The sequence below is a fragment of the Arachis stenosperma genome, chromosome 1 (genome assembly GCF_014773155.1).
Source record: "Arachis stenosperma cultivar V10309 chromosome 1, arast.V10309.gnm1.PFL2, whole genome shotgun sequence".
NCBI lineage: Eukaryota > Viridiplantae > Streptophyta > Magnoliopsida > Fabales > Fabaceae > Arachis > Arachis stenosperma.
Window position 1 is genome coordinate 126,461,793 of NC_080377.1, and position 22,531 is coordinate 126,484,323.

The window sequence follows — 22,531 nt, forward strand, 5'->3', positions numbered from 1 at the left end:
GGACTCCACTAAGTAGTTGGTAATCATGCAGGCAACACGAGAATAACACGAGCAACCGTTACATTGTGCCAACGTGGCATGGAGAGAATTTCCATGCGTCAGTTGCGGGTCCTACTTATCTGACATGGCACACCCCCTTTAACTGAGAACGGAAGGAGAAGTGTGTGACCCTCTTCTCAGAACGTGCTCTCACTCGCCCGACGAGGCTTTCCGACTTGAATTAGTGGCTGGTTATAATTTAAAGTCTTTCCCTAGTTTCCAGGCTAGTCATACCACATTCTTATTTTGTTATTTGACTTAATTCAATTTAAGTACCACTATAATATGGATTAATTGTACATTATTAATTATTTTAATTAAATAATTATATAAAATATTTTAAAAATTACATAAAAAATTAAATAACAATATATTGGTGTTTTTTTTGGTGTCTATATATTAGTGTTTAATTTTAATGTATTAATAATATAAAATATTTTACACAATAATTTAATTACATAATTATTTTTACTGATATAATATTATATAATAAAATATATGTGTTTTATATTGATATTGTATTAAAATTAAATTTATTATATTATATTAATATAAACATTTGTCACTAAAAAATTATGAATTTAATTTGATATATCATCTCTATAAAATATATACATTTAATTACATAATATTATATATTTATACTAAAAAAATAATTATATTTTATATTAAATATGCAAATAATTATTTAAAAAATAAATATAATTAGATAATTATATAAAAAATTTATAGTACATCAAAATTAAAAAATATTATATACACACAAAAATTAATTATTATATATTTTTATATTAATACATATATTATTTTATTTATTTTTAATGTATATTTTATATTTTAATATATATTATATACAAATAAAATAATTTAATAACTAATTTTTAGTGTACAACTAACATAATTACAAAACTAAACTCATAAATCATTACATGGAAATATATAATTCTATTTAATGTTCACAAAAAACTTTTTAAGTATTCTAATTAATTAGGGGTAATTTTATATTTAGAAAAATGTATAGGGGCATTTTGGGAATGTGAAAGTATTTTTATAAGGAGCGGGCAGAGGCAGAGACAGGTCCATGTATCTGCGAAGAACGACAAAGAAAACACATCAACTCTCCCTCTGACTCTCTCACTCTCACTCACTCTTTGCCTTCCTCCTCTCTCCAATGGCGACCAAGAACCACGCCGATGACCCCACGGACACCGAGAAGGCCGCCAACGGAGGAGACCCTCCGTACGAAAGATGCCCCATCGAGGAGGTGGCTCTTGTGGTGCCGGAGACCGACGACCCTTCTCTTCCGGTGATGACTTTCAGAGCCTGGTTTCTTGGGATAACCTCATGCGTGCTCCTCATCTTCCTCAACACCTTCTTCACCTTCAGGACTCAGCCTCTCACCATCTCCGCCATCCTCATGCAAATCCTTGTTCTTCCCATAGGAAGGTTCATGGCTGCCACTCTCCCCACAGACCAGTACAACTTTCTTGGCTGGCGCTTCTCGTTGAATCCTGGCCCTTTCAACATGAAGGAACACGTCATCATCACCATCTTCGCCAACTGTGGTGTTTCCACTGGTGGCGGAGATGCTTACTCCATTGGTGCCATCACTGTTATGAAGGCTTATTACAAACAATCATTGACCTTTCTCTGTGCTCTCCTCATTGTCTTAACTACCCAGGTTTTTAATCTTTTCCTTCTTCCTCATTTTCAATCACTGGAGCTCTTACTTGCTCATTTTTGTTTGAATGGAGATGCCAGGATGTAATCCTAATTGTTTATCTTCTTTTTCTTTGTTTTGTTTTGTTTTGTTTTTTTTTTCCCCTTATATAAATGAAATCTGTCTTCAAAATCTGTCCTTTTTTAATCGTCGACAATAAAATATGTTCTCCTGTATTTGTTTATTTACATACACAATCCTATCTTCAAATTGCTGGTTTTTTTTAATAGATGCAAAAAGTGTGACAGATTAGTCGAATTTTCAATAGTAAAAGTCCTTCTCTTTTGGATTTGTTTATTATTATTATTATTATTATATCTTTGAAGCAAATATTCTGGTCTTATTTGTCTCAATCTGCTGTGGAAAGTTTTTCTTTTTAAAAAGTGAAATGTTCTAAATTGCGTTGCAGGTCTTGGGGTATGGATGGGCTGGGATTTTGAGGAGGTATCTGGTTGATCCTGTTGATATGTGGTGGCCAGCAAACCTTGCTCAAGTCTCTCTCTTTAGGTTCATTTCCTGCTCTCTTTCTTTCTTCCATCCTTCCATGTTACGGTTTCATAAGGACCTTGGTAGTGTGCTAATATTCTCTATTCAATATTCATTATGAATTCACCAATTTACAAAACCATGGACCACCCTTTGGTTGAGGAAGAACTCCACAGAAGTTTGCATTTCTTGCATTTTTAGAATTTGAGACATCACAAATTAACTTTAGAATGACTTGAAACAATTAAGGAAATATTTGTTTCGTTTGATATCAACCCAATTGGAGCCGTGACATTTCTTCCAAGTGCTAACTGAATAAGGAAATAATCAAATGATAACACGAATCAATTTTGTCATTGACTTGGAATTCTTATCACTAGCATATGATGGGAAACGCAAACATATTCTTTAGCCTTAGTGGACTCAACCGGGCAGTTGTAAGTAACAAGCGTCACACTTGGGCTCTTTTAGATGCCTTACGCCTGTGGAGTAAGGCATCTTCACTGCTGATGCTGAAAGGCTTATGCTATTAGTTCTGTTTTATTTTGTTACATTGGTGCAATATTTTCTTGAGGAGAGACATAACATTGAAAAGGTTAAAAAGTTCAAGTGGAAGATTTGTTAATATTATACTCTCAATGTTTAAAATTGACTTCTCTAGATTTTGCATATAGGCAATGATTTAGAATCTTGTCAAAATGAATCTATGCAACAGAAAAGTCCAATAATTAGTAGTCATATTTGCTTATGCATTATTCCCTTTGTAATGTTTTTCTGATTGCATCAGTACCTTTGTGCTACAGGGCACTCCATGAAAAGGACCACAAAACAAAAGGACTCTCAAGGATGCAGTTTTTCCTCATTGCCATGGGAGTGAGCTTCTTGTATTATATTCTCCCTGGATATCTGCTTATGGTATTGACATTCTTCTCATGGGTGTGCTGGGCATGGCCACATAGCATCACAGCGCAGCAAGTTGGATCGGCTTATCATGGACTCGGCATTGGTGCCTTCAGTTTTGATTGGGCTGGCATTTCAGCTTACCATGGCAGCCCTCTTGTTACTCCATGGTCTTCCATTGTTAATGTTGGAATTGGATTCATCATGTTCATCTACATAATCGTGCCCATATGTTACTGGAAGTTTAATACTTTTGATGCGCAGAAGTTCCCTATATTTTCTAATCAGTTGTTCACGGCCACCGGACAGAAGTATGACACCACCAAGATCTTAACCAAAAACTATGATCTTGACATAGATGCATACAACAAATATGGCAAGTTATACCTCAGCCCTCTGTTTGCACTATCAATTGGATCAGGTTTTGCAAGATTTACAGCAACCCTCACTCATGTTGCGCTGTTTTATGGCAGGTAGGCTGCTATCATAGCCTTTCACAAATTGTTCTCTCTTATATTTATATTAATGAATCACTTCGATAGATGGTTGGATTGATCTTCCATAAATTTCCTTTTCCCAGTGACATTTGGAGGCAGAGCAAATCAGCAATGAATAATGTGAAATTGGATGTCCATGGTAGACTCATGAAAGCTTATAAGCAAGTACCCGAATGGTGGTTCCTGATTTTGTTATTTGGGAGCATAGCACTATCCCTGCTGATGTCTTTTGTGTGGAAAACGGATGTGCAACTTCCGTGGTGGGGAATGATCTTTGCTTTTGCTCTAGCTATTATTGTGACCCTCCCCATTGGTGTCATCCAGGCAACAACCAACCAGGTATTTCTAACATCTCTATCATCTCAATGTCCCTCCATTAATGCAAAGTGGGAATCCATGAGCATTCAAGCTTTAACATGAATTTTTCCCTTGTTACTTAACAGCAACCTGGATATGACATTATAGCACAATTCATGATTGGTTATGTCCTTCCCGGAAAACCAATTGCAAACTTGCTCTTCAAGATTTATGGAAGAATCAGCACTGTCCATGCTCTATCTTTCTTGTCAGATCTCAAACTCGGACAGTACATGAAAATTCCTCCAAGATGCATGTATACGGCTCAGGTACGAGTCTCCTACTTTGCGTCCTTTTTCTTTTCTATAAATTTTCTTTACTCTTATTACTCACTTTTTTCTTTTGCCCTTCCAAAATAGCTGGTGGGAACTATAATTTCTGCTATAGTAAACCTTGGAGTGGCTTGGTGGATGTTGGATAACATCAAGGAACTATGCATGGATGACAAGGCCCACCATGACAGTCCTTGGACTTGCCCCAAATACAGAGTAACCTTTGATGCGTCGGTTATATGGGGTCTGATCGGACCAAGGCGCCTGTTCGGTCCCGGCGGGCTGTACCGAAACCTGGTGTGGCTATTCCTGATTGGAGCCGTGTTGCCGGTTCCTGTTTGGGTGTTGAGCAAAATCTTCCCTGACAAGAAGTGGATTCCCCTGATAAACATCCCTGTTATATCTTATGGCTTTGCCGGGATGCCACCTGCAACTCCCACCAACATTTCAAGCTGGCTAATCACAGGAATGATCTTCAATTTCTTTGTGTTCCGCTACCACAAACGATGGTGGCAGAAGTACAACTATGTTCTATCTGCAGCACTGGATGCAGGCACTGCTTTCATGGGCGTTCTTATCTTCTTTGCCCTGCAGAATGCAGGCCATAACCTGAAATGGTGGGGATCTGAGCTTGACCATTGTCCATTGGCTACTTGCCCAACTGCACCAGGAATTGTAGTTGACGGTTGTCCAGTATTCTAATAGATATGCACAAACAACAAAGGGTTAAGCCTTTCCTTTTTATTGCTTCTGTTTGGGGTTGGGGTTGGGAAGAACCTAGCTAGTTAGGCTTTTAATGACAGGGTGAAAGGAATAACCAATTGCTTAGCAAATTATGTACATGTACATGCATGCATGCATGCTTATTATCGTGTGAGGTTTTTCTATATAGTACCTCTCTCATGTCCCTTGTAACTTGTAAAAGATATAAGATACTGCATGGGTTTCACCATATTAAATGGATGGATGCACAGTTGTATCTTATCTTGTGAGTCGTGACACATGTTTGGACTTTTAGCATCAATATGCACTCATCGGTTAGCACCTAAAACGAAATAGAAATGGAATTTGAAGACCAAGGATATTTATGAACAGAAGTGTGTGGTCATGACTGGTGGAAATTCAAATTCATAGCTTTTGCAGAAAGAGACTCGTGAATAGTGCATGATAGAGGAGAGGAATCTAATACCAAAGGGAATAGGATGCATATAACCAATGAAAGATAACACAGGTGGCCTTGAAGTCAAGCCAACACCAAGTTCAACGAGTTTCCTATTCCATCCATCAAGGCCAAAAGTTGATGAGGACCAAATGCTTTCTATCTCCAATTACTCACCCCTTATCTGCAAAGGAGAGGTTCCACTTAGCTGTGAAAACCTCACTTTGATGTTTCCATGACTATGATACGAATCGAAAGATTAACAAGAAGTTAAGGATTGTCATAGAAAAAAAAAAGATAATATTAAAATTGAAAATAGAAAATAAAAAATGAGAAACAAGAAATATAGATTAAAATTGAATAGAAACAGAATCATTATTTTTTTTTCTAATTTTTTTATATAAAAAGAAAACAATTCACCTAACTTAACTTGTCACTCAACCTCATTTATTTACATCAAGATTTTATCACAATTAAATAGTGTTTTGGCACTCTTCTAATTTTTTTATCACATCTAATTTTTCTATCACAGTTATAGTAATTTAGGAAGTATTTATTACCTCTTATTAAGTTAAAATAAAACAAAATTCTAAATATACTATTATAAAGTCAAATCTAGTAATTAAATAAACAAAATTAAAATACATGAAATTAAAACTAACTTGAGTTAGTCTAATAATTAGTTCACTAGTTTGCTTAAGATTCGAATCTTGCCTTATACAAGCAGCAATCCATTGGTCTATGACAAACTCTTAAATGAAGCTCAATTCCACAACAGATTAGTACTTGACCTCTTAGGCCGAAAGATACCATGGAAAACAAAAAAAATACATAAAATTAAATTGAAGATTCTAATTATTAAAAATATAAACTCAAACTTACTAGGTGAACAATGAGAGATGCGAACAACGTAAACAGCGGTTCGCATTTCAGGCCCATTATCCATCCAATTTCACTTTCACCCTAAATCCACCACTTTGACCTAATTACACCCCCTTCTAACCCAAACTCCCTTTTCACCGCAGCACGCAGTCGTCCCCCTCGCGGCGAGAAATCTCCTAAGATTCCCGCTGTCACCAACCCTGAGTGCAGATAAGTCATTTCGTATTAAGAACAAATATCCCATTTGCATGAAAAATAAACATCCGCATGTGCGATGGAGAATGAAGCTAGACTACTTGCAGCGGCACGATGAAGGCGAGGGAGCAGAGGCAGTCACCGCAGGGCGATGGAGGTGTGTCGATGCCTGTGGATACACGAGGAAGCCGAAACACATGCGGTGGTTTGCAAGAGACCGCGAAGGGTTGTGGGGAGGAGGGGAGGGGCGCGGTGCGGGTATGAGAGAAAGGGTTTGTGGTTGTTGAAAGTCAAATTCAAAATAAGGATTATATTTAACTAATTCAAAATTTGATTTTTAAAATTAAAATTAACTTTTCGTTTCTAACTAATTGTTTTAAAAAAACGCTGTTTCTGATATCTTTATGGATTAATCTCTACATACAAGGGTTTTGCGCTTACAAGCTTTTTAAGTCTGAAGAGAACGAAACCCCTAAACGCGCTGCTTATGTTACGTGCCTCTTTAATAGACTTTTAAATCAATCCAAATCAATTAACATGCGAATATATAACTTCCATTTTTCAAAAGATTTCGTTTCTTTTTTCGAGTTTCTTACCAAATTTGTTTGATCTCCTTCGTGCGTTCTCTCTTTGCCTTTTCATTCGTTGTTTTACCTGCGTTATCACTGGTTTCTTCTTCGTTATTTACATGCGTTTCTCTCTCTATATTCTTGCTTCGTTTTTTTCAATTATAGAAATACACCCAAACGATTACAGAAATGATTACAGAAATACACGCAAATGGTTACAGAAATACATCCAAAGGATTTAAGAAATACACCCAAAATAGGGGGGAGACAATATATTTCTTCTTGAAATCTTTTAATGTTTTGCTGGTTAAGGATGTGGTACATGGCAGAAACAATTTAGAAAAAAACCTAAAAGAACAGTAAAATAGTACTTTGAATAATATTTCTTCATTTTTTCTGGTAATTTTTTATGAAGATTTGTATCTTTTCTTCTACTCTTTGCAAGGAGTTAGAACGTTTCTTCAGAATCGTAGTTTGTTTCGAATGTTGCTTGAATCTTGATGGTTGTGGAAGGGTGATTAAGGCGCGTGCGTTGGACGCTCAATTCTAAAGAAGCGGTGCGCGTGTTTTTTTTTTTATTTGGGCCAACTTATATAGCTTGTAAACCAAAAAGACTTGTATGTATAGCAGACCTCTATTTTTATAAACTAATAACTATTAAATAATATTTAAACTCTTTATATTAACAAACATTTGAAACCCGTTTCATAGATTGACAAAGGCATTCCTAATAACATGCTCGATCACCGATCAAAAGGACCATATAACCAATGAAAACGTATTCTCGGTCGATATCGGCTACAATGTAAAACTGATTTTCCAAGTTCCAACTACGTGTTCGTGGTCGTGGACATAAGAATAAATTAAAGAACATGTAATAAATTATTTTCCTTCTTTTTTAATGTGCAACAAAAATTCTTAGAGAAACGCATCACCATCACCATATATGTAAGGATGCCGATTTAAATAGTCTGACAAATCACCATCAAGCAACTGCATAATATGTGATACAATATCTACATTCTTATATTGGCCCTTATCGAGGACTAAGCATTTCTCTCTTATAGGTGTATGATACTTTACTTTAAGCTTCTATTGAAGACTATACTCCATGTCATTCATGTTTTACCTCGGCAGAGACTTGTACAGCACCACAGTGACGTACTTGGCAAGAAACCGATGCGTTGTGCCAAGCGCAACCACTGAAGGAGTGCTCTTTCTTTTCTGCATGTAAAGATGATTGAGCACTCCATGTTGAGGTCTTGACATAGGAGGTTGCGTTTCCATATTTGTCACTGGAACATTTAGCAATGTCATTTGCAAGTGTGGGGGAACCAATGGTGGTTCCTTTGCATAATCATCAGAACTAAGCTGTAAACTGCTATAACTTGAGTCTGGTGATTGAGGAGGTTCAAAACTAGAGATGCTTTCAATGTCCTCAGGAACATAATCCTGCATATATCAAACAAAATAATGTGTCTTGATTTAGACATACCACTGCCAGAAATTGTAAACCTTTACTGCAACCATTTCTGAGTTACTACTATAGTGCCATGAAAATAATTGAAAAATATGGAGCTGCATAAAATTGGAATAACAACAATTTGTGTAACGACAGAAACTATAACAGAAACCATTCCATCCACGTTAAAAGGTTAGCTAGCCAGGGATCATAACTTATGCTTAGTTACATTTTAAAAAGAAAAATACGAAGCAACATGTTATTGATATAAGATAATTAACCAATTCTCTTAGTCATAGGTAGTGACAACTGTTTGTGGTATAGCATCATAAATCATGTATTCTGTTCAAGGCCGTTCAATGTTAAATACAATGCTGTTATGTATTATTGAGGGGGGAAAAAAGGTAAATGAACAAATGATTCATAGTCCCTCATGGAACAAAATTGCACAAATCCTAGGTTACTGAATCTGAAAAATGAAAAGGCTAGCCCTTTTACAACTTGATCGCAAGGCATTTACTTTGTGAAATGTGCACATGCCATTAATTATCATGTTATCGAAACAAAGCTCCACTTTACCATAAATTTGATATTAACAATGTTTTCTATGCAGATGGTGATCGTTATATACCAAGTTTGACTGCAATTTATCAATAATAATACCTGCAAGTCTAAGATATTGTAAGCATTCCCTGCATCATCTTGTGTCCATGGCGAGTCCGGAGTGTACCTCCACCGTCCATCCACAATAAATCTATATTGGTAAACACCAGAAGGCAGTACCTTCATTATTGTGAAGTCTTTCCCTGACCTCTGCAATGGTATTCTGATCAACAAGGAACATCAGAATCTGACTAAGTTACAACAGCCTTTGAAGAAAAACATGATGATACCAGAGTTTCCAAACCTTGTTTTCCAACTATCCCATGACCCTTCCACAGCTACTTCTTTCCCACCATAACTCCAGGTAATCATTGTTGGAATTCCGAGTTCACTGTACATGTCTTCATACCCTGAGGTAGATTGCAACCAGGATTGACTTGGAATATGCATCTCATCTGGTCTCTGTAGTGGAACCACCGGAGCCTATGAAAAGAAAAGGAAATGATTGTCAAATGATGAAACATAGATTCTCAAGAACAATATATAAAACAAGGACCACACCAATAACATGAACCTGTACTCAAAAGGAACAAAATCAAGAACAAAGTTTAGAAGAGGGTAGAAACCAAATGGTACAACAGCATAAATTATAGATAATGAAAACTGCGAAAGCTCAAGTATCACAATCAGTACTGTCCCCAACTTGGGCAAGGAAGGGACAGAACAATTTATTCTTGATTCGGACAAGAATCTAGAAAGCTGTTTATAACACTGTCCTTAAAAAAACAATTCCAATAGACCAATACCATAAGCAACTTGCTTCCCACTCAGCATATTTTAATTTGGTTCCATACAGTGATATTGGCCGATTGCCAATACCAAGTCTTAGGTCCATAGGTTAGCATGTCATGGACCTCACCTCCTCTCTTGTTCCAGTGATCAAATTACCCAAAAATCACCACCACATGGTGAAGGAATTAGTGGAACTGTAAAGTATTAAATGAAATAACCAAATAAAAAGAGCTTTAGAAGTTAGAAACTTGGTTATCGACACCAGGACTTGCATCAAACAGGTGGTATGCGCAGAAAACAAAGTCTGTCTGAGCTTAGTGCAAAATTTAGGTCCCAAATTGTAACGAGTGGGAAGGAAAACATTGAATGAAAACCTGTGTGAATTGCTAATAAATGATATGGACAATCTACATGATTTGAAAAAGGGTTTTAGATAAATCCCAATAATAAAGAATTAAAGGGAAAAAAAGGGAACTTACTTGAGGAGCGAAGATGAAGGGAGAGTGGGTAGCTCTGGGGCTTGTGGGTGGAGATTGACCCATCAATTCGGTAGGAGGTGTGGGAAGAGTACCCGAAGAAGAAGCTTCATCGTCTTCGTCGTCTTCTTCTGAATGAGTAGCACCGTTATTATTATGATTATTGACATTCACATTCCCCATGGTGGGAAGAGAAGAATCGATGTGATGAGTGATGAGTAATATACTAATACGAGAATGTGATTATTATTCTGCGAATAAAAATGGAACTTTAAAAGAAGCACTTGGAGAGTGGGAAAAAAGGAGTAATAATTAGAAAAATTCTCCGACGAGTTAGGAACATGGCGATCATTGTGGTGACGTCATCACATCATGTACTGGTATGGTATACTATGCATCTGTTGGTGTCGGGATCCATTGGAGCCACTGCTAAGGGGGCAGCTGGTAGTTTTCCCTCTCCTCCCTCACATCACCATTCACCACACCTCCTTTCTTTTTATAGCAATTTTCCTCCAATAATTTCATCTTTCACAAATTTAATTATCAAATTAGTTTTTAAATTTTTATTTTATTATACAAATTAATTATCACATTGTTAGTTTACATAGAGTGATTTATCTAATATTTTATTAAAATTTAACGTTAAAATTGATATATCTAACTAAATAAAAAATTAAATATTAATTTGGTGATTAAAATTTTTTGAAAATTAAGTTATTTGACTACAAATTTTTTAAGAATCGATTTGGAATATTATTTTTTTTATTTTATATATAAAAAGTAATTTTTCATTTTTGATAAAAATATACAAAAAATAATATCTATATACATATATATACAACGTTATTTATTTTAATTTAAATTTCCATCTTTATATTTGAATCGTTATTTTGATTAAACATATTCTTGTTTTTTTTGGTAAGATTATACATATTCTTTTGAAGAAGAAAGATCTATCTCTAGTGTTGTATTGTATTCATCACCCAAATATATAAATGATCAACTTTACTTGTGAAATAAAATAAAAAATAAAAGGTTTTTTTTTTTACATGAATAAAAAGGGTTAATAAGATGTGTTGTCCTGAATTTAGAAAAGGCTATATGTATGGGGCGAGGCAGCAGTCCAGGATCCAAATCCCGTAGGTCCATGGGATTATGATTGGATCTATATTGGGCTATGCTTATAGATCCATGCTTTCTTCCTTGCTTCTTTGTTTCATTACTTTTTTATGCAAATATGCTTACTTTATTGACTCTTAATTGATCGCAACGTCACCTCGCATGACATTCTTCTTCAAATAAAGCGCTTCACGGACGGAAACTGTCCAGAAATTAATTTCTATATAGAATGGAAATTGATATAATCCACTAATATTGGTCATTGGTGGGAGATATGTGTCTGTCCTAGCAGCAGTTTTTTTGCCATTTGTGAAAAACATGAACTGATGGAAAGTTTTTCTCAATTTGTAAAATGGGTTTAAAAAAATAATTATACTTTTCACAATTTGAGAAAAAAAAAAAAACTTCTAGATCAATAGTTACTTTTCACCATCTGCGAATTGTGTGAGCTATGTTTGCAAGTTGCGAAAAGAAATATATCTAAGCGCTCATGCATCGTATCTGATCTGTATATCTGCAGTGTTTATCCGAATTCGATTAAAAAATTACGGATATAAATCTGATCTGCAACAGTTTCGGATCGGATCGGATCGGGATCCACACATTGATCGGATCGGGTTTTGGATTTTGTGTTAGTAACCACATATCCACGTATTCTCAAAAGTAAAAAAAATAAATAAATATTCTTTTTATGTTTTATTTCAACTAATAATTATCATATATGTTGTATTATTTTAATTTATTATTTAATAAAAATATATTTAATATTACTTTAAGAATAAACATATTTAAAAGAATAGAAATAATAAATTTTATTGATATTATTTTAATAAAAATAAATTTTAAAAAATATTTTTGTGTTTTGTGGATATATCTGATATCCGATTCGATCCGATTTGCAAATGTGTGGATCAGATCAGATCGGATCCAATCTTAAAAACTACGGATATCGTAAAAATATATCAATTTCAAATTCATATTAAATTTTCTTACCCGGTATGCACAGCCATTGTATTGTATTGCACGAGGATTTCTACAATAAAAGAAATTGTCCTAATCTTATGGTATTTATAGAGTAAATGAATAAAAAAAATACATGAAACTTTAAGATAGACAAATATACATTCTAATTGATCGAAATATTTATTGTATTCCCAACAGATGAGTAAGGATAGAAAAAAAAAAACATATTATTAGTGGGCTTCTTGTCGTTAAATTTAGTGTCTACCAAATTGGATAGAATGAATAGGTGATAAAGTGGACTCTCTGGTAAGATTTAAGTGAAAATAATCTAATTTAACAAATTAAAAAAAAATTAAAAGTTCCCAATAAAATTGGGTATTCCAATTTCTAAATAAACTCTATCTCTTAATTCAATTGTAGTGGCTTGCAAAATCGATAGATTAGAGGTAAAACTCAGTCCAGGTTCAAAATTAAATCAAAACTAATATATGAGGAGAATAACTTTAGTGATATCGGTGGATCTTCTGTTGGAGGTGTGACGAAGAGAAACAAAAAAAAAAACATCTTTTTAATAATGATAAATGCTACCATAACATGGATGCTATACTACTAAAGTTACGAACAGTAAAAAATTCAGATAGATGGTTCTTACAACACTGGCATTATAAAATATGTATACACTAACTGTTGTGCCTTCATTGTTAATAGAAATTTTGGTTGATGCTGATTCATTCTCTATAGAAAGACAATGCAAATATCAATGAAGAGAGAAATAGCAATGATACCAATATAAAGGTGATGTTGAAGTTGATTGTTAGAATAAATTTAGAAATTAATAACTAAAAGACATTGATAATTAGTTTGTACATTGATTTGGGATTTTGGGTTTGATGAGTTTGTATAACTTGTTAAAGTGATGTATAATTAGGGCACCCAATTTTATTTAAAATTTTTCTTTTTATTTGTCAAATTTGATTATTTTCACATAAAACTTACTAAAGAATCTATTTTGTCACGCTACACAGTTACGTAGGCACTAAACTTAGAGAAATTCTCCATATACAAGCATTTTTTTATACAAGTCTTTACAAGTTATTATATTAACGCGCTTGAACGTTGCTGCACGTTCTTCTTCCTCTTCCTCTTCTTCTTTTTTTCTTTCGTTTCTTACTTTCTCTTTCTCCTTCTTCAACCGTTACTGCACAATTTCACTGCATCGTCTTCTTCTTCTTGCTGCACATTCTTCTTCCTCTTCCTCCTCTTCTTCTTCTTCTTTTCTTTCGTTTTTTGCCTTCTCTTTCTCCTTCTTCATTTACGTGCTTTTCTCTTTGTTTTCTTTTTTCGTTATTCTTGATTTCCATTATTTTTTGATATCAAGCTCTGAAATCATTTTTGAAGAAGAAGAAGCAGCAGAATATGAGGAGGAGAAAGAGAAAGAGTTCTGAATTATGCATAAAGTGTCCTTTGGGTGTATTTTCTATAATCGTTTGGGTGTATTTTCTGTAATCGTTTGGGTGTATTTCTGAAGTTTCATTATTTTCAAAACGATTTCAAAGCTTGATTTCAGAAACCATGAAAATCGAAAAAAAAGAAGTAAGAATACCAGTAATAAACGAGTAAAACAACTAATGAAAAGGCAAAGAGAATAACGAAGAAATATCGTTTGGGTGTATTTTCTATAATCGTTTGGGTGTATTTTCTATAATCGTTTGGGTGTATTTCTGAAGTTCTATTATTTTCAAAACGATTTCAAAGTTTGATTTCAAAAACCATGAAAATCGAAAAAAAAGAAGCAAGAATACCAGTAATAAATGCAAGTAAAACAACTAATGAAAATGCAAAGAGAATAACGAAAAAATATCGTTTGGGTGTATTTTCTATAATCGTTTGGGTGTATTTTCTATAATCGTTTGGGTGTATTTCTGAAGTTTCATTATCTTCAAAACGATTTCAAAGCTTGATTTCAGAAACCATGAAAATCGAAAAAAACGAAGCAAGAATACCAGTAATAAACGCAAATAAAACAACTAATGAAAAGGCAAAGAGAATAACGAAGAAATACATGGAGGAGGAGGAAGAAGAAGAAGAAGGAGAAGAAGAGGAAGATGAAGAGGAAGAGGAAGATGAGTTGTTCATAATCCACGGTGAGTGAAGAAGAAGAAGAAGAAGAAGAAGAAGAAGAAGAGGAAGAGGAAAAGGAAAAGGAAGATGAAGATGAGTTGTTCATAATTCACGGTGAGTGAAGAAGAAGAAGAAGAAGAAGAAGAAGAAGAGGAAGAGGAAGAGGAAGAGGAAGAGGAAGAGGAAGAGGAAGAGGAGTCGTTCATAATTCACGGTGAGTGTAGCGCTTTGGAAATTAAATAACGCATTAAAAGACTCTAATGTGTAGCAACTTGTAAAACTTGTAAGTCAAAAAGACTTGTATGTGTAGCAAGCCTCCTAAACTTAATAGAAATAGAACTTCACTAATGATGTGTCTCTTTTGTTCATTATTACCAATTTTTGGGGCGTATATCGAGTATTTTGATTAATTAAAATGTATATTTGTCCATCTTAAACTCTTTCATATGTATTTTTGTCCATTTATTTGATATTTATGGCATAAAAATAATACAATGTAACAATTAATTTATAAAGTAGCCTCATTTATCTCTTTCATATGTTGACCTTACTTAGTTACAATCTTTTTTTCAAGTAATCAAATAATGCAAAGCATAATCAATAGAGTAATTGGATTAATCAACAAGTATCATATAAAACTGCATTTAGAAGGGAGATTAAAATTGAGAGACAAAGATTGAGAGATAAAAATTGTGAGACTAAAATTAAATTAAATTTTTATATTATATTTGATATAAAATATATTAGATTGAGTTATATTTAAGTATTATGTTTAGTTTAAGATAAATATAAATATTAAGAGTTAAATTTGTAGAAATTAATAAAAAAATTAAAATTTTGTAATTCGATACTAAAACTTATTTTAAACCACCAAACACAATATAAAATTTTAATCTCTCAATTTTTATTTCAATATCTAAAAATAAATACTCCTTAAAAGTATTTGTAACCCACCTGATATATGACTATAATATAACAGAGATTTTTTCAATGTTTACAAAAATATTGTCGAATTTATCGAAATCCGAGTTGATTGAGGTGGGATCTATTCTTTTATATTTGATTTTAACAAGTGAAATATAGACTAATCATACCTATATATTATAGTAATGTGTCTTTGATATGTTGTTGCTGACTATAAGATTTTTAAAAATCTCTCTAACTTTTCGGTTGTTAGTTTTTTTTACAGGAATGTTAAAGTCAGTAATTTTTATATTTTGTAATTATTAATTGATTATTAATAATATTTTTAATGGTGTAAAATTAAATTAAATAATATATAATCATTCAATTTTTTTTAATGGTTAAATGTTGACTAATTTTTTAAAAAATTAATAGCTTCTTAGACTTTTCTTTTTTTTTTATTTGGTTGAGCTGTGCTCTGCCTTAATAATGTTAGTTGAACTTCTTGGGCTTCATTAAGGTGAATACTCCATTAACTAGTTTATCTTTGTTGAACAATTTTAGGACACTATAATTTTTTTGGCTAAAAAATTTTGATATAGATACAAAATGAATAATATATTTTAACATGATAATTTTTGGTGTTTTTTAAAATTATAGGAGTACACAAATCAAACCTTTCGATTTGTGTTTAAAAAGTTGAAAAAAATTCAGAATACACAAATCGAAAGTCGGAGGTCCGATTTGTGTTAAAAAAATTTGAAAAAACTCAGAGTACACAAATCGGACCATACGAGTTGTTTGATTTTAAAATTTTGCTTACAAAATAGCATGGTCCAATTTGAGAATGGGCAAATATGAATTTTGGAAGCTAAAAAACGGAGCCTCCGAGTTGTTTATTGTTTTTAATTTTTTTACTGATGGAGAACTCGCATGGTCCGAATTCTGTTCTACTGACACCACATGGCTGTGAAGCACCTGTATTCCCCCACATCCAAATCCAACACCACTTTTGTTTCCATATTCAAATAAAAAAGTGCTAATTCAAGACCAAAATATTTAAAAAAAAAAACAAAACTCTCAAATATGAGGCAGGCACGTATATATATTTTACAAATACAACAACAACAAGAAGGGTGCCATTTTTGTACCATGTATGGGAGGGTTCTGTAAAAGACATGCAATGCAACCCAATAACTGTGACTAAAGCGCCATCCTATAGGGTGCTCTCTCTTAGCTTACTAGTTACTAATATAACATACAAATAATAAATGTGAATGATTATAATATAAGTAAGTAATAACGAAGGCTTCAATTGCTGTGTTTGAATGGTGCGTGATGGAGCCTAATGTCTCCGGCAGAGTAGGTACGGATGCCATTCCCAAAGGAAGTGAGGCTGAGTTGCTGCTTCTTCTTCTGTCTCTTGTTCATCACACCACACATTGATCCCTTTGGAATCTCATTTATTTTCACTCTGCATATCTTTTCCAAGTTAGGAATTGCGTGCAAGTAGGAAGGCAGCTCCACCATGAAATCTCCAAACTCATCCGTCACGCCTACTGCTACCGCCGTCGTTCTGCCTCTCCGCTTCCTCCCATTGCTGTGGCAGTTCACAACCACAGAAGCCCCTGCATATATATGAATCTTAGAATTAGCATTAACAAATTATAGATAGCTACTTACTTAAAGATAGATGTATGTTTTCGTGTAAAGTTATACAGGTGATCGCCAAAATATGAATAAATACACGTTATATTAAATAATTCAATCAAAATATCAAATAGGTGAGAAAGATGATACCATGTCCGTACAAGAATGGATCTTTTCAATTGTTCAAAAAAATTGAGAGTATAAAGTGTGATATCTAATTTTTTATTGTCTTTTTTATATTTATTTTTTATCTTATTTATAAAATTAATGATGAAATATCACACTTTACTTATTTAATTATTAAAAAAATTAAAAGGATCAATCTTTTGTTTGTACAAAATTATTGAACCACTAAAATATTGAAAAATAAAAATTTTTTGGAGCAAGTAATATTTAATATTTTTTATTATTTAATCAGTATAAATATTAAATTATTTTTAATAAATAAATTTTATTAATTTATATATATAAATTTTAAAAATATATAAATATAAACTATATTAATTTATTTATAAAATTTTAGTAAATATAAATATAAATTATATATTTTTTTAAGTAAATTTTTTAAATTATTATTAATTAAGTACTAACTAAAAATAATAGTATTTACTAATTACGTAAGATTATTCTTAAAAAATTTTTAGGAGCCTTATTATTAGCTATTACCATCCTTGTCAACTTAAAAGTCATATGGCTGGCTTGCAATATATAACTTGATTTTGACCTCTTTTATGAGGTATTAATATATGATAATTCATATTTTATATATATTCAGCAATATAATGTGCTATGGGTCCATGACATTGATCAAAATCAAATATATAGCAGAAGGTGTTCTTTTCTCCTCAATGCAAAACATGCATGTGTTGTTCATATATTATTATTTTTTATCCATTGTCTTTGACGAATTATCTCTTTTAATTACATATTTTACTTACTGCTGGCATGTAATGATTATCTTATGAAGATCGAGAGGAAAGCTTCTCAATTTTAAAGATTATCCCTATATTTGATGATATATCTTGGCACGCTATTATTTAATTAATTTGAGATTGAGTGCCATATCATTTTTCGTTATTAAACATGGTAGATATAACATAGTTGGCAAAATGTAGCATTCAATAAATATAAAGGAAAACGAAAATACAAATAGACATACGACGTATAAAATGTAAATATATATGCAAGGTGCATATTAAAGCCTTAATTTTTAAAAATAACTTATAAAAATTAATTTTAAAAAATAACCTTTTTATAAATTACAATATTTATATTTAGTAAATTAAATTAAAAATACTTTCAATAAACATAAATAATAATAAATATATTTTATAAAATAATTTTTAAAATTTAAAAATACTATAATATAATAGACATTAATATAAAAATTAAATTTAAATATTAATTAATGTATGAAATTATATTAAACATTTTAATTTTAATAAGCATAAGTTAATTTTAAAAAATTAATTCTTAAGTACTTTTAAAAGCATCCATTTATTTTAAAAACTACAAACATAAGTTAAATATTTTATCTTTTTAATTTAACAAACATAAAATAAAACAAAAATTTTACCAAATCGGATAAAAAATAATGGAATATTGTAACAAGAGACTCTCCCTTTATCATTACTATTTCACTTCTTTCTCTTAGCACTTAGCAGCAAGCATGTTAATAATAACTTAATAGTTAATAGTATCTATGTTAACATATAACATACTATATACGTACAACTACTTATTTTTTTTGGTTAGAGACATCAATACATACTATATTATTACATTATTTAATTAGTTAAATTATAGAGCTTTAACAACTATATCTAGCACGCCTGAACCTATCATGAAAAGCAATCAACTACTAAAATGACCACACACACATAGTGAAATACTAATCTATATTTTACAAAATCATAAACTATTCATTCTTTATCATGAAAAGCAATCATTAACATTTTGAGTGTATAGCACCACAGTTTATTGGGAGTGAAATTTATCATCACTTTAAAATAACCTTTTATTTTTTATTATATATCTGTTTCTCATTAGTTATAATTAACTAATTAATTATATCCCTTGATGCCACTATCATGATAATAATAACAATAGAGAATTTTCCCTTAGATTGTTGGCTTTTCATGCATTATTCAAAATTAAATGGCACCATATATCTTTATTTCTTTTTCATTTGTATTGCAATCAATCATAGACATCTCAGCAGCCAGCAATAATAATAATAATATTCTCCAATGCGATTCATCAGTAAACATGAAACAAAAAGCTTTATCTTTAAATCGTTAATTATTTCCCGAAGTAGAAATTTTACCAACTTGGCGGTAAATCAAGACCTCTCTTTTGTTTGTCACCAAACAATGGAACACCAACTGCCGAATTCGTCTATCATGGAAAATAATAGTATAACGGTCCTTCTTCTTCAATTCTTCTTATTCTTTTTCTTTTCCATTTCCATTTTTTAAACCGTAGATAGCAAGCTAAGAAGAACCCTACCCGCCCTATCTATGTAATACTTATTCTTTTCACCTTAATTTGATTCAATCAATATATAAAATAATGAAAAAATAATAAAAACTTATGTGCAGTTATTTTTTATGTGAAGTTGATAATGAAAAATTGTTAAATAACAAACTTCTTCCGACAAATTATCTAATAATTTTTAACTATTAACGAAGACAACTACATATAAATTTTTACCTAATGAAAAACATATGTAAGGACAGGAGGATCCTAATATATAACCTTTTTTATTTGATATATAATGTATGTATTAATGTGGAATATAATATAAAAAACAAACTTGATTAATTGAAAGTAAAGGGTACCTGGTATTGGCCATGCATGAGGTTGGTATTGATCTGGAATAGTGGGCTGACAATTAAGGGAGCCAGTGATGAGGACAGTGGAAAGCTTCTCCTCTCCATAGCCATTCATTTGCACTACTTCATCTCTGCTTGAAAACTCAAACAAAGGGTTGTTATTAATATCTTCTCCATTAGATGATCCAACCATGAAGAGGAACAGGATCAGCATAGAAATAAGGGTGTGGCAGCAGCACCGAAGAATAATATCAATGCAGCAGCTCATCGTCTTCAATTTGCGGTTCTTGTTTTGTGTTTGTTTTTTGTTTACGTAAAGATATATAGGAATATGGAGATCCAACACACATTTGAAATGAGGCACTTCTTCCTTCGCTTTTAAATAACACACTTCATTCCACCTATGCCCTCTCTAGTTTCCTAAAACTTCACTTTTGCCTTCCTCTAGGTTTGACCCTTTTTAATTATAATAATAATAATAATAATAATAATTTAATTTGTGTTACTATCTGTGAAATGACAAATTTATTATTTATACACCATATAATGTGCCAATCAAAGCTAAAACAAATCATGGTGGCATGGTGCTGAAAATCCAACCAATAATTAAATTTATAAAACTAAAAATTTAAAGAATTAAAAATTTAACTCAATCTGAGATAATAATATAATATATTTATATATAAATATATATGTTTTTTAAATTTTTTTATATTTTATTATTTTAAACTAATTAATTATTAAAAAATAAATCAATTTAATCGATTAAATGATCTTTTGATTGATTTTTCAATGTTTAATTAATTTATTACGATTTATTTTTATTTTAAAATAAATTGGTTTGATGGCTGATTTTCAATTAATCTAGTCAAATCGATTTGATCTAGCTCTCAAAATTATGCTGGAAATCAATAAAACCTAATTTATCTACAAATTCGACTTGGTTGTAGGTTAGTTAATAGGAGGACGAGGACAAATAATTATGGCGATTGTTGATGTACTAAAGAGTTATTACAAATTATATATTTCTTGTCATTTTATTTTTATCCTTCATTAATTTCCCGTTCGATCAATAATAATAGTATAATTTACCATGTTCACTCTATATAGTACTGCTGATAGTTATAGCTAAAAGCTAATAATGCTATTCATTGATGTTTGTTCTTGAAGGGCAACATAGGCACATAAAAAATTCAAATTAAATTTGAGAGGGTAAATTGGGTATTTCAGACAAAGGAATGCAAGCAACAGAAGTAAAAGAAGTTGGGAGTTAGAAAGGGAAGTTAAGGTATATTAGGTTGGTAGCCTACTCTTATCGTCTACGTATTCATCAGCTCTAAATTTCTTAATAATTTAATACAAATTAAGTTTAAGAGAAGCAAGACACTAAAGCAAGGGACAAGTGTCACATTCACAAAACAATAATATAATAATATTACTGGTGGCTAATCTTAGAGGTTCTCTCCACTTTTGATGTGTTATTTTTTCAAGCCTGTCCCAACGGTTTTTCCTCCATATATGCAACACAATTCTTGTGTAACTACTTTCCCTAAGTTAGTCCCCAACCCCAACTTCCATTTTCAAAACCAAACTAGAACCCTTGTTTAACTTTCCAAAATGTCAAAACTCCTTAAAACGCCTCCTTTTTAGAGTTCAACTTACTTGTACAATTTGAAAGATAAAAATTGGTTTTTTCAATCGGTAATTTCAAACATTTGGGAAAACATAGCATTATTATTAATGTTTAAGCCCGTCAGCAACGCTTAAAATTTAATATATATTGTAATGATTGATATTCACATGATAACGCTCTTGTTAAGATAGACATATTTGCGCCACGTCAAATATTTAAAGACATATAATTGCGGTCTTTATTTTTTGAATCCCTTCACTTTCAGGTTGCCTTCGTAAGTCGTAACTAAATGAGTCCTTTTTGTCACAACGGTAATAACTTCAGAGCAGAATAATGCTTCATATTAAGGGGTAAATATGGATGAAACAGGGGCTTTATGTACAAATTTCACATATGATATGGGCCTCGTATTGCAGTCTTTTTCTTCTTTCTTTCTTTCGGCCATGAGTGCGAGTTCTATCCAAATTTCAAATCATTTTGTTGGTCAAGAAAAGAAGAAAAAATATTGGGTGGACGGGAATTGAACCCGACGTGAATCGAACACGCAACCTTCTGATCTGGAGTCAGACGCGCTACCATTGCGCCACGGATCCACCGGTTGCAAAGATATGCATGCTTAAAAATGAGCCCATCATTACAATTAATTAGAGCAAATTTATGGAAGGTTAATGTATTCTGTTCTAAATTAATTAGTGGTTGTACATACATTGGAATTGGCAATCATTTTTTAAATAAGGGTTTAGTTAATATTTAGGAAGGTTTTAATTTTTTTTATTTAATAGATACAAAATAAATATATTAAAATTTAAATTTTTTATATTTTTAATAAAAATTTAATTTATAATTTTAACCTATATTCTTAGGACACGTGATAAATAAATCTTTTAAATAAAAGATTA

The 22,531-nt window shown here is 32.0% G+C and overlaps 3 protein-coding genes and 1 non-coding gene across 4 annotated transcripts; 1 reads left to right on the forward strand and 3 right to left on the reverse strand.

Moving 5' to 3' along the window:
• The first annotated feature begins 1,126 nt into the window (after positions 1 to 1,126).
• LOC130971490 (oligopeptide transporter 3) lies at positions 1,127 to 5,230 on the forward strand. Its single transcript, XM_057897112.1, has 6 exons — positions 1,127 to 1,720; positions 2,169 to 2,266; positions 3,049 to 3,618; positions 3,726 to 3,981; positions 4,086 to 4,268; positions 4,359 to 5,230. The coding sequence occupies exons 1-6, from the start codon at positions 1,211 to 1,213 to the stop codon at positions 4,971 to 4,973; spliced, it is 2,232 nt and encodes a 743-aa protein (XP_057753095.1). The 5' UTR covers positions 1,127 to 1,210; the 3' UTR covers positions 4,974 to 5,230.
• Positions 5,231 to 7,937: 2,707 nt separating this feature from the next.
• Positions 7,938 to 10,864, reverse strand: LOC130955483 (SNF1-related protein kinase regulatory subunit beta-2-like). The gene is made up of 4 exons (XM_057882376.1): positions 10,413 to 10,864; positions 9,446 to 9,624; positions 9,202 to 9,364; positions 7,938 to 8,528 (listed from the first exon to the last, which is right to left on the reverse strand). The coding sequence occupies exons 1-4, from the start codon at positions 10,590 to 10,592 to the stop codon at positions 8,202 to 8,204; spliced, it is 849 nt and encodes a 282-aa protein (XP_057738359.1). The 5' UTR covers positions 10,593 to 10,864; the 3' UTR covers positions 7,938 to 8,201.
• A 5,749-nt stretch (positions 10,865 to 16,613) lies between these two features.
• Positions 16,614 to 20,335, reverse strand: LOC130943349 (uncharacterized). Its single transcript, XM_057871193.1, has 2 exons — positions 20,006 to 20,335; positions 16,614 to 17,143 (listed from the first exon to the last, which is right to left on the reverse strand). Exons 1-2 carry the CDS (start codon positions 20,265 to 20,267, stop codon positions 16,827 to 16,829), a joined length of 579 nt encoding a protein of 192 aa, XP_057727176.1. The 5' UTR covers positions 20,268 to 20,335; the 3' UTR covers positions 16,614 to 16,826.
• A 1,818-nt stretch (positions 20,336 to 22,153) lies between these two features.
• Positions 22,154 to 22,225, reverse strand: TRNAW-CCA (transfer RNA tryptophan (anticodon CCA)). The gene has a single exon. It is a non-coding gene; the product is annotated as a tRNA-Trp (tRNA).
• Positions 22,226 to 22,531: the final 306 nt, after the last annotated feature.